At 38.6% G+C, this 13,701-nt stretch overlaps 1 protein-coding gene across 1 annotated transcript in view; it reads left to right on the top strand.

Annotated features, from left to right (window-relative positions):
- The window catches only part of LOC121877675 (protein Wnt-16-like), a 63,840-nt gene extending 55,299 nt beyond the window's left edge, over window positions 1–8,541 (top strand). Inside the window, exons 3-7 of the mRNA XM_042383495.1 lie at window positions 2,483–2,639; window positions 3,134–3,260; window positions 3,654–3,794; window positions 4,539–4,790; window positions 5,262–8,541. Of these exons, the coding sequence (XP_042239429.1) occupies window positions 2,483–2,639; window positions 3,134–3,260; window positions 3,654–3,794; window positions 4,539–4,790; window positions 5,262–5,363 (779 nt within the window). The 3' untranslated portion in view covers window positions 5,364–8,541. The remainder of the gene's footprint in view (window positions 1–2,482; window positions 2,640–3,133; window positions 3,261–3,653; window positions 3,795–4,538; window positions 4,791–5,261) is intronic.
- Window positions 8,542–13,701: the final 5,160 nt, after the last annotated feature.

Raw genomic sequence — 13,701 nt, forward strand, 5'->3', positions numbered from 1 at the left:
AAAAATATACATGACTTTTATTTCCATTCGTATTTTTGCTCGTGTTTTGATTCTACTGATTTGACGGATGGATTTTTTTTTCTTCTCCAGATTGAGGGATTTTTTTTGAATGTGGAATTTCGTATGTAATGATTTTTTTTTAAAGGGTCTGGGAATTTTTATTTATTTATTTTTTAATTTGTCGAGGTTCTTTTTTTTTCTTATTTTTCTTCTTGTTTGTTTCTCTTTCGTCTAATGGTTCTTCACCTATGTTTCTTAAATAATTATTTTCTCTCTCCTCCTCCTCCTCCTCCTCCCCTTCTCTCCCCTCCCCCCTCAGAATAGGAGAGGATAAAAACACATCTATATATCAACACAGTAAGCCCTCCACCTGCACGCCCCTCCACTTCTTCCCTCCATGCCCTCCTACTCACCACTCCACCTGCACGCCCCTCCACTTCTTCCCTCCATGCCCTCCTACTCACCACTCCACCTGCACGCCCCTCCACTTCTCCCCTCAATGCCCTCCTATCCAGCACTCCTCCCAAAAACTCCCTTCAGTTCCTTACCATTACTCCTTCCCTTCCTCTATCCCTCATCTCTCTGTCTCCCTCACACACACATCCTTATACACCAAACCTGATAATATACAGGATTAGTGGAGATGATATAAAGGTTTAGAGACACAGAATAAATGATTATTGGTTTTCTATCGCCGTAAGGTATTCAAATCCGGGTTAAAAGGTTCAGCGACTCTATTCTTTCACGAGTAAAATTTAATCGTATGTGAAGCATGAATCCTGATCATTAATTTAACCTGGTTCACGAATCTATATTTTTCACGATTTAGTTAACTTAAAGACTTTAGAACTCTTAATGTACTGTAATGTGGTTCACGAATCGATAGTTTGACGAGTAAATATAATCATAAATGGTGAATCCATATCTCTATTTGACGTGGTTTACGCATGTATAGTTTATAAATTCAATAGTTTATAAATTCTATAGTCCATAAATTCCACAAATTCTATAAATACCTCAGCTGGTGGCGGCGAGGAGATTAGTTTACATGACTAAAGCTTATTAATGTTATTGACCCCCAGCCAAAAAAATACCAATAAAAATCTAGACCTCTCATCGGCTCTCACTGTTAGAATAAGCGGGAGGAAATGGCGTATAATGACGCGGTACCTGATACCCTACAAAGGGGTTCAGCGACCGTATAATTGCGGTAGAGAACATAGAGAGGAGAACCCCCCCTTCACTCCACGTTCGGTAATTAGGGTCAGATCCTCTCTAAAACCACTGTTGTTAATCCTATTAAGAGTATAACTCAACAAGCGATCGGATTCTGTATATTGCGGCTCCCGGAGTCTTGTTTACAGTCGTCATTTTCTCTGTTTCCTGTTGCTTACTTCGTTTAATGGAGGATGTTGATTGTTTACCGGGACAGACCTAAGAACGAAGGAAGGAAGGAAGGAAGGAAGGAAGGTTGCATGGATGGTATTCAATCCTGCCTGGGTTCAAGGGAAGGCATTCCTGGAACCGTTAAGAGGGAATCAATGGGATCAGACGCGACTGTAGGGGACACCAGCCATCATCTACAGTGGCGGCCTCTCTCTCTCTCTCTCTCTCTCTCTCTCTCTCTCTCACACACACACACACACACACACACACACACACACACACACACACACACACATTGAACCGATATAATTTTGATAGTTACAAGATCAAATATATTATGAAGGAGTTAGCAAAGTTTTTACGGTATATTAAGTAAAACATCGTCTGTATTCTTATTTATTCACACACACACACACACACACACACACACACACACACACACACAGAGAGCGTTGGTCACGGATGGAGGAGGGAGGGAAGGAGGGAGGGGGAGAGGGGTTGGGTGATGAGTTGACGGCACCACAAAGCACGGAGGCGGTGTGAGTGACGTGCGAGGGGGGACTCTCGCATCAGTGAGCACCAAGCTACACGCGCATGTGGCCATCGGTCAGCCTCCTGATCACTGTCTTATTCGCAGCCACCCGCGCGAGGAACCCAATATATTCACCAGGATGCGATAAATGGACCTAGAAATTTCGCATTATCAGGACGCCCGGCGGGTTAATTTTTTTATGAATGTTAAATTTGGCGAGGATATGTTTTGAATCCTTACAATTTTCTAATAATATTGTCCTAGAACCTCATAATTTCGCGATTAAATGAACCCAGGACCTAAAATTTGCGATTATGTGAGACTCTGTCCTTAAATTTGGCGATGAATGAGCCCAAGACCCAAAATTTCGCTATAAATGACCGCAGGACGTAAAATTTCCCTATTACAGGTATGTGACCCCAGAACACAAAATTCGCGAGGAACCCAAAACCCCACAATACCAATATTATTTACTAGATTTTATTATTATTATTTTTATTATTATTATTATTATTATTATTATTATTATTATTATTATTATTATTATTATTACTTATCTTTCAGGGAGCAAAGAGACGGCCTTCATCTACGCCGTGACGTCAGCAGGGGTAGTGCACGCGGTGACTCAGGCTTGTTCCTCTGGCAACCTCACTGACTGTTCCTGTGACATGAGCAAGCAAGGACTGTCTACACCTGAGGGATGGAAGTGGGGGGGTTGTAGGTGCGTGAAGACTGTAGCAGTTGACTGGAAGAGTGTTAATACAATACAACAACAGTCCTACTATCTCTCCCTTCAATCATTATCATACATTAATCTTACTGCTATAAAAAGATGTGATTTTCTATGATACTGCTCATTTATAAACCCTTAAATATCTATATGGTTTATCCCTATTACTTCACACAAGCCAAACATTACCCATTAGCGTTCCACTCATTCACGCACACTGATACACCATGGAAGCCCGTCTCACCACCCATCAATTATACACCAAGTTTAAGCGACCTTTCTTCTGCCTATTCTCTCACCACGTCCACAACACCTGGGCGCACTTTGATCCACTCTACATATATTTCTGTCCCACATTACATCTCTAGTTTATCTCACTTCATTTGTTATTGCTGTTGGCTAATATATTTACTTATCTAGAATATACATTTAAAGTCCTTAATTGTCTGAAGTGCAATAACAACCTCATTACATCAACCTTACAGTGATAACTTGAGGTTCGGGGTGCAGTTCGCTCGGCAGTTCGTGGACGCCCCCGAGAAGGAGAGACACAAGAAATTCAAGAGAAGACGAAACCTGATGAACCTCCATAACAACGAGGCCGGACGAGAGGTGGGTGAGAGGGTGGTCAGGGGATAGTAGGGTGAGTGGATGAGTGGCAAGGTGGATGAGTGGCAAGGTGGATGAATGGCAAGGTGGATATTGCAGTAGAATTCGAACCCCCACAACGTTCCGTTGACAAAGTTCAAGTCTGATTTTTTGGACCATCAAGTTTAATTTGACAGCACTCTGGTCTTGTATTCTGAGGTATGTGGGTTCGAATCCTGTAAAAGTAATAGTGTTAATATATCTATCATCCAGTGTTAATATATCTATCATTCTGTGTATATTAATATTTAATCTTTGTCGTCATTACTGTGTTTATATTGTTGGAGGTAAGACTATTTACATTTCGAGTTTGTTTTTATTTTTTGATGGTGTGTGTGTGTGTGTGTGTCTGTCCAGGCTGTAGCGAGGCTAATGAAGATGCAGTGTCGTTGTCATGGAGTGTCGGGCTCCTGTGAACTCAAGACCTGCTGGCGATCCATCCCGACCTTCCCTGTCGTAGGAGACTATCTCAAGAACAAGTACAGAACTGCTCTCAGGGTATGTCACTTGTAATCACTGAGTCCTAGATATAGAAGTACTCTCAAGCTACGTCACTTGTAATCATTGCCTCCTTAGTACAGAGCTGATGTCAGAGAGCATTACAAACTTACTATACAACTGTTGTTAATAAATAGGTCAAATACACACTCAACTGCCCCTAGTACAGAGACTCCTTTCGTGGTAAACAGAATGTAAACACTGAAATGCAACCGGTGGCTAGGATGTAAACAATGCTCTCACCGGTGGCCAGGATGTAAACAATGCTCTCACCGGTGGCCAGGATGTAAACAATGCTCTCACCGGTGGCCAGGATGTAAACAATGCTCTCACCGGTGGCCAGGATGTAAACAATGCTCTCACCGGTGGCTAGGATGTAAACAATGCTCTCACCGGTGGCTAGGATGTAAACAATGCTCTCACCGGTGGCTAGGATGTAAACAATGCTCTCACCGGTGGCTAGGATGTAAACAATGCTCTAACCGGTGGCCAGGATATAAACAATGCTCTCACCGGTGACCAGGATGTAAACAATGCTCTCACCGGTGGCCAGGATGTAAACAATGCTCTCACCGGTGGCCAGGATGTAAACAATGCTCTCACCGGTGGCCAGGATGTAAACAATGCTCAAACATGACCAGTAATACAGTATATCCCAAACACTTGGTTTATTCATAAGGTTGTAATGCTTTGTCGAGTGTCTCAAACACCCAACCTAACCTAACCTAACCCAATTTTCCACAGTACAAGCGCAAGAAGAGAAGCAGTTCCCGTCGGCGTGATTCCTCCCGCAGGCGGCGAAGGCGTCGTGGCCGCCGCAAGCGTCGATTCCTTGCGGGAAAGGATGAGCTTGTCCACATCCACAAGTCCCCAAACTACTGCATCCAGAACCTCAACAAAGGCATACTGGGAACCCAAGGCCGCTTCTGCAACAAGACATCGCTAGGAGCTGACTCCTGCGATCTCCTGTGCTGTGGCAGGGGCTACAATACCCAGGTGAGAGGCTACAATACCCAGGTGAGAGGCTACAATACCCAGGTGAGAGGCTACAATACCCAGGTGAGAGGCTACAATACCCAGGTGAGGGGGGCTACAATACCCAGGTGAGGGGGGGCTACAATACCCAGGTGAGGTGCTATAACACAGGGCTACAACTTGTCTGAACACTGGGAAAGTCACCAATAATTCTTCTTTTGTGTATAATAGACAAAGTTTCACTCACCCTTCCTATTAGATGTAACTTCTAGTAGTGTCAGTTGTAGCTCTGTTTCAGTGTTGTAGGATAGTTTGGAACGGGACGACTAGTAGTTTTCTGGGGTTTCTCTCTCTCATGTGCAGCCTGGAGGTGATGAGTACTTGGTGCCTGATGTTCGTACGACGTATTTTATTAACTTATTCTTCCTTATATCGTCACTACCGTATAAATTGTATATATTTTTGTTTATTTTTTATTTATTATTTACACAGGTGGTGAAGTATGTGGAGCGTTGCCACTGCAAGTTCGTCTGGTGTTGCCATGTCAAGTGCAAGACCTGTGTCACCAATGTTGATGTTCACACCTGCAAGTAGTGTGTGGCTGTGTGTACGTTGAGAGGGTGATGTCGCGTTCTTTATGCTCGTTGGCCTCTCTGAAGACACCAAGAGGAAGGAGACGTACTAAAACTTGGCTCAAAATCTTCGGTAGTCAGGAGAAGAAGTTACCCCACACCAAGGAGAAGTTTCCCCACACGAAGGAGAAGTTCCCGTCCCCCCCTCCCCTCCCCACACAGAAGAAATTCCCCCACACGCAGGAGAAAATCGTCGACTGTTGTGTGTATATGTGTGTGTGTGGCTGGTGGCACTACTGGCCTGAAAAATACAAATATAGAATTAAAAAAAAATCTAAAATCAATCATAGAAAACCCCTAAAAGTGTTCGTCTGATAATATATGGAAAAAAACACACACACACAAAAAAACAGAAAAATTGGAAAAGAAAATATTACGTGATGAGCCATAAAGACGTATTCTTGTTTGGTTAAATATATATAAACATTAAAAGAAAGTCGAACTATAATTTTATTTGGGGTGGGTAGCTGTGTTGTGAACCAGCCTAATACAGTATGTTGGTGTCTGGACTTCACAGCAATGTTAGTTTATCACTTCAAAGTCGTGGTAACAACATTAAAATAAATATAAATAAATAGCTTAGGTTTCCATAAGTCTGGAAAGTTTAGAGAAATAACTAATCCTATATATTTTAGCGGTAGTTCAGCCTGTAGTGGTATACATGACTATAATAAATAAACCTTTTCTTTTGGGTTCGTTAAATATCACGATGACTTGTTTACCTAACTTGTTTACCTGACTGTTTACCTAACTGTTTACCTGACTGTTTACCTAACTGTTTACCTGACTCACAGTATAAGTGTGTCATCGTCATACAGTTTGTCAGGAGTTTGTCTTTCTTTGGCCTTGCGTTTATATTGTGTTCATAACTGCGTTCATCAATCTCATTTGTGATTATTGATTTTCCTCCATTAGTTGATGAGGTTTGTATTTGATATTCAAGTACGTGTTAACCTGAAGGAATTAATGACATAGATAACGGTACTTATCAAACTCTTTTTTTTAATACAATGTTCTCTATTTTGCAAAGACTTTTTTGAGGTAAAACTTTTATTATTATATATACAATACTTTACAAAGTTTTAAGGTATTATATAATGTCTCAGATATACTTTGCATGTCGCTCGGAGATACTATACCACACGACAGTCATGTGTACACGGTGTTTTACGAAGTGCTTACAGAGGCTTCATATTCCATCAGATTCTGTACATGTGTTCATCCTGTTCACTGTGACATAGTAGGCTTGGAGATCAAAATAATTGTAAAGAACACAATACGACCATCGTCCATGTTCTTTTGTTCTTTTTGATGACACAGTAAAGATGATGAACAGTTATGTATAGAAAAGAACAATAAATATTCACAAATGTTTAAAATGTTCATCATCATTAAGGGAGACACTGTAAACACAAAGTAAGAGTTGTCATAAACATCGTGTATAAATGTTACTGATATGTTTACTGAGGGTTTAAAGGGTAGTTTTTATTTAAACACTCATGACCAACTAAAACATGAATGGTAAAAAGAATTAGCCAAATATTCCTTTGAGGATAATGTTGAATCTCACTTTTTTTTAATATTAAATAAACGTAAAGAATTGTGTGTCTGTGTGTGCGTGCGTGTGTGTGCGTGCGTGTGTGTGTGTGTGTGAGTGTGTGTGTGTGGTATCTCTGATGAAACCGTAGCATCTCTTTCTCTTGTCGTGTCACATAAAAAAAAAATCAAAATATTTTATATGTAACGTGATGTACGGATCAAAGTACTATACTTTCCATGAGCTGTATGAATAACCGATCAAAGTATTTCCCCCATTATAACCCATCAAAACTATTTTATTCCCCTTGTTACAAATTAATTGATCAAAGCATTTTTTAAAACAAGCCATATTAACATTACTAAATCAAAATGTTTCCGGTCCAACCTTGGGAGAGAATCAATCCCCCTTCAAAATATTTCTCACGTGAAGTATATCTGTAATAATGAATGACATTTAAATAAAGAAAAAAAAACAAGAATAAGGATTAGGTAATAATTGGGATTCTTACACTTACCTCATATTTATGGTGTCTGTGCATAGTGACGTTCTTTTAAGCTGTGTTTGTATATAGCGAGGGAAAAAAAACGTTTCCTTTCAGCTTTGTCTTCATGCCATTCATAAATGTGTTATAATCATCACTGGGTCGTGAATATTCTAGTTTTTTTTTTTAGTTTATCTTTGAGTGTAAAGTAATAGAGAAATGGTTAAAATTGTCTTCTCTGTAATGATAAGTTGTTTTGGAAATATTTTAATGCCATGAGTGTTGTGTTAGCGTTCGGTTGCTTCCTCTGATCTAGCTGAACTTGGCGGCTGAAGTATTTAAACTACCGATCGTTAAGTCTTTGTGTTCCGACAGCCTGGTTACTACAAGCACCGTTCACTGACGTATTTCCTACACTAAAAAACAACTTAAAAAAATAAATAACGAAAACGATAAATTCCTTCTGTTATAAAAAAAAAAATTACATCTCATCGTAAACTAGAATATTCAATCCTGGGAAAAAAATGCAAATAAGCTATTGTACATTAAGAAACAATATCATTTGTAACTGTAGAGATTATTATTATTTCTTAGTCTAATTGGTTTTATATTGTATGGTATTATGGGGCCTATACAGTACTGAGCTCGAGATGGCTCAAGAAATAATACCGATAAATGTTTAGTTAGTCTATTGGAAGATGAACTGGGAAGAGAAGAGTTGACAGAGGTTAAGTTACCGACGCTCATGTGTTCTGGTGGAGTCACATCATGTCCTTATTTTATCCCAGGATGTATAGAGTTTATTAAAGGGGTCAGGTCAGAGCGGTTCATTGTTGATATGCTAGTGTTTTGGTTGGTGTCTGTCTGTCTGTCTGTCTGTGTGTGCCTGTGTCTGTCTGTCTGTGTGTGTGTGTGTGTGTGTGTGTGTGTGTGTGTGTGTGTGTGTGTGTCTAATTGGTTAAAATAAATTAGTATTTTGCCATCTATGAATCTCTGTATTTAGTTAGGTCGGGAATTTCAGGTGTGTCTGGGGGAAAGAAATGTGTTATCTTACCTACACCTGGATTTTATTTACCAGTACACACACACACACACACATTGTAAACATCTTCCTTACACACACACACACACACACACACACACACACACATTGTAAACATCTTCCTTACACACACACACACACACACGCACACACACACACACACACACACACACATTGTAAACATCTTCCTTACACACACACACACACACAAACATCTTCACACACACACACACACACATACATTGTAAACATCTTCCACACACACACACACACACATACATTGTAAACATCTTCCTTACACACACACACACACACATATACATTGTAAACATCTTCCTACACACACACACACACACACACACACACACATTGTAAACATCTTCCTTACACACACACACACACACACACACACACACACACACACACACACACATACATTGTAAACATCTTCCTTACACACACACACACAGACACACACACACACACACACACACACACACACACATACACCATAAAATATTATTAGACCAAAATTGAACTCCTGATATGACCCCTGGCAATATTTTTTTTCCAGTACAGGTATTATGTAAGTCATGTGAGGCCATTGTGGAAAAAAAAATATTTATCATTTACTCATTAATCACCAAGGATCAGGTTCATACAGTTTGCAGTACAGCACAAACTTTGCTCCGCCTGTGTTCATATGGAAGCTACATACGGTGTACAATTATTGAGCTGTTAATCTTCACTTATGTCAATTTAAATAACACTGAAAAATTCAAAATATCGTTTACATCAACGAATTTATTATTTAAAAACTCTAACTATCGCATATTATTAGTATTTATTGATGAAGAGGTCAGATTGGCATTTAGGTTAAGGAAATTATTAGCGAAAAAGGTCAGGTTATTCCTTTCTAGTTTACCAGATAATTGTGGTAAGGTAGTGTACAGTTCTCTCACTGTTCGGGATAACACGGCTCCAGCTCTTGGCCCCAGATACTCAAAGACTCGGTGAATAATTTTGATCCTCAATGAAGTTGTGAGATTACATTAAATTGGTTGACTTTACTTTATTAAAATACAATAATAACTAATACAATGGCGTCTTAGTCATACAGAGACTATACCTTGACTAGATGCCTTCACTGATCACTCTTTAGGAAATAAAATTAATCCAGAGAATATTTTCCAAAGATTCTTTTAATTATGCCTGATGTTAAGTTAGTGAAAGTGTCTAGTTAAGGTAGAGTCTCACTGTAACTCTGATGCCATATACTATAAGAAAAATAGTGACTTTACACCTAAATTAACAAAACAATGGTACACGTCAACAGTAACTTCTATATGATTCCAAATATTTAAGGCAAGCGAATCGCCCAAATTAATTTTCAACTGTAGAGTAGCGGTGATTAGTTGTGCAGGTGATTAATTAACTGGACGATACATCAGACTCCGGCTGTTTGGACCACCTAGTTTGTGCTGTGCTTCTGGCATATAATTAGATAACTGTTGCCAAACTTCTCTGAATATAACAACAAGTATAATGCTGTATGTTTGCCAAAATCACCTCATATATATACATATAAATACATATATATAGCTGCTGTAGTGAACATCTTATTATTTCACCTTTTTTTTTTTAATGTCTCACCATTTTTCTATTTTTTTCACATCTAGTTGTCAAGGAAACTGATGTTCACTTCTGCAAAAAAAAAAATACACTTTTCTGTACATAGCTGTATTATATATGCACTAAAGCAAGGATGTAGAAACTCTTAATTAAGTCCATGTAGTTTAGGTGAAGCTGTTCTAAGGCTTGAACGTTAGTTAATTACTGTACCTTACCTGTGCTGAAGAAGACGTGGCGCTCACCTGAGATGTAATTAAGTTTATTTTATCAAAACTAAGTCTATTACATTCGTGGATTTTTTCTTTATGAATGAACTTTCTTTCCAATATATAATTATTTTAAATATACAACATACAACTATTGCATCACGCCTCGTGGTGTTCAGTCAAAGTTATCAATTTTCTTTCTATTTCTTCAATACAGTTTTGCCAATAATTGGAATTTCTGCAATTTGCAATAGGTTGTAATATAATTAATATTAGTGGATTGGAATTAGACAGATATTTTCAATGTCTTTTCCAAATTCAGGCCTAAAGTTCTTTCTTTTAAACTGTTTTGTAGAGGAACGGATAATGTTTTAATGTGTTAAATCTTTGTTAAAAACTCTCATTATGAATAAACCTGATGGAGATGCCATATGTATGATGTGTTAATAAAGTCATGTGTTGACATATATGAAGCATGAGTGAGACGCGTTAGCCATTGTACCGTCATTAAGCCAATCAATGTTACGTCCCAGTTACTCCTGCCGACTGCTACCTTCTAAGGATCTCTACTGTTATCAGATTTGGAAATATTTCAGTATAACAGTTATGGTACAATGTGCTAACGTACGTATTTCAGTAAACAAAAATGAATTGTCTAAAAAATCTGAATATATGAAAGTAAACAACTAAATTATGTAAACTTACGTGTGTTTGAACCGCCCCCTCCCCTTACCTCCTCTTCTTGGTACATACATATACCGTCTTTAATTAACTAATGTTCTAAGCCGCTGACTGAAATTAGTACATGTTGCTACTTATATATTAAAAGTTCTCCACCGGCTTCTCTCTCTCTCTCTCTCTCTCTCTCTCTCTCTCTCTCTCTCTCTCTTAAACCCGTGAAATCTTTAACTTATTGATGTACTGAATAATTATTAATAGTAAGACGTAGCTATGGAATAATGTAGTTACAGATGTGTGTAATAATTATAGCTGGTGGGACCTGAATTATTATCATCCTATAACTGAGCTCTTCCAGAAAATGAAATTATTGACTCTGTCAGCCTCGAATAAAGAATAATTTGTGTTAATATTTTCGTCTCCTCAAGCCAGGGATAAAAATTATTATTTATTGTATTTTTTTTCCTTTTTACATTGATATTACCGTAGTATTAACATATATATTAAACACAAAATCTTGGCAAAATGTGAATACTCTTTATCACGGAACGTTCGAGTGTTGAGTTTAGAGTCCGTGGCTAACTTGGGCTGCATTCTTGGTCTCTGTATTGTGAGTCACTTAATTATTATTATTATTATTATTATTATTATTATTATTATTATTATGATTATTGTTATTATTTATGGTTTTTCTCAACAGTTGTATTATTCGATCAAAACTTTTATACAGATTCCAAAATATAATTATTATTTATTAACCACTTCATACCTAATAATTAATTGCTTAATGAAATGATATTTGTGAGAATTTTATAAAAAATATTTATTTGAAATGTTATTTATCATTTTTCTGCCCCATCAAAAGTCTTAAACAACTTTCATTTATTTTCTGGAAATTTATTTTGTTTTGGATCTGGAGAATATTTTCAGTCCAGCAGCGGACACTGAGGATGGAGCCCATTATGTTCTAGGTAAATGGAGAGATTTGTATTGTGGCAATAAAATAGCCCAGATGTACGTTTGTTTTAATAACCTACACCATAAATAACCTATGTTCATTATCTCTATCAGAAGAGCAGAAAAACAGGTTTTGTTTATTTTCATATTCAATGACATATTACCTGGATACTAACACTCAGGCATGCTGTGTTAAGCCACGGTACACCTACTTATCACTTTCATCCTCCTGTTGTTCTTCCACTGAACCTTTTCGCCCTTGTCACTTGGGATTTATGTATGTATGTATCCGGATATAATTTACATAAAGTTAGAGACGGGTAGAAGGCCTCAGTTACCCCTTAATAAATCTCCGTTCTCTGTGATAGTTTAGGTCGTAGAAGATGGTCTCACAAGACGTTAAGAATATCTTGTGACGTGTTTTTATAACCACCTTACTGACTTAATTTCTTGATACTGTCATTCGTCAAACGTGGGGAGATTGTTCACGCCCTCTCTTGTGAACGCCTCCACCTTGTCCTGGTCAGCAATCTGTCACTACCATCTTCAAGCCTCAGATCCGATAATTCCACTCGCGTTTTTAATTTCGATTTTGCGTAGCGGTAAAAAGACTTTGGGTTTAACTTCAAATCGCTTGCTTATATTCTAGAAGGACAAGAGATGACCTAATTAAAAATTATAAACATCTCAGAGGGCACTACTCAGTCGAGTGTCCATACTTGGAGCTAGCAGACGCCATCCCACAAAGGGTCACAACTCAAGGTTGAAGAAGCAGCAAGTCCAGAAAACTGTGAGGGCAAACATTTTAGGAGTGAGAACTGTAAACTCTTTGAACAACCTGCCAGAGAGTGTTGTGACGGCACCGAGTGTGAGCTCTTTCAAGACCAGACTTGACCAACACTGGAGCAGGATCAGGCACATTCAGGAGCCAGTGCATGCCCAGTACTTGCCAACAGTGCGTAACATAGACGTGACCAAGCGGCTAACGAGGCGATCAGTGGTGAAGAGGATAAAAGTAAAAGCTCACATCCATTGCCGGTATACAAAAAAATATTTAAGTGCTCGCAAACAGGTGCCACAGCTGACATTTTCTTGTTAAGCATTAATAGTACATCCACCATACTTTTAAGTCCCGTAATTGTCGTTTGTTAGTTGATACCATGGCGAACAACAACAACATGAGCGGTGATGGGTGGTTAACCTAACCTAACCAGTTAATACATCCCCATACCTCTCCAGTTAGAGAAACAGTTAGCATCCAACCACAGTTTAATAAATTACTGTTTATCTCTTTTAAACTGTCTCGAACCTTACCGAGTGAGTGAGTCAAGTAGAGTTGCCACCGAGGAATTAATATGCGTGTTTCTCAGTGTCACTCCAGGTGTCAACAGCTGAACAACAGTTGTGTAACTTGTGTCGTCAGTCGAGTGTCAACTGTCAGGGAGAAACTTCGTCCACGCCATGGTGAACGCTACAGTGAGTACGATTTTATTTTCTTCCATACATGAGAGTAAAGTTGTGATAAAGGTTAAAGAGAAGTTTGTTGTCGGGGGAAGAAGTAGTTCGGTACTGTGACCTGTTGTTCGTGGTGAGTTTGTCCTTCATGGTTTGTTTTAGTCGGTCTACGTTAGCACTTTAGGACGCCGGAGGTGACCCGCCACGTTTGGTCAGTAAGGAAAATCAGATGATAGACAAATACATTGTTAATTATATAGTAAAATTATCATTCAAGTTCATAATGGTTCAGTATATACAAAGGCAGTG

Source organism: Homarus americanus, unplaced genomic scaffold (assembly GCF_018991925.1).
Source record: "Homarus americanus isolate GMGI-L3 unplaced genomic scaffold, GMGI_Hamer_2.0 scaffold25611, whole genome shotgun sequence".
Taxonomy (NCBI): domain Eukaryota; kingdom Metazoa; phylum Arthropoda; class Malacostraca; order Decapoda; family Nephropidae; genus Homarus; species Homarus americanus.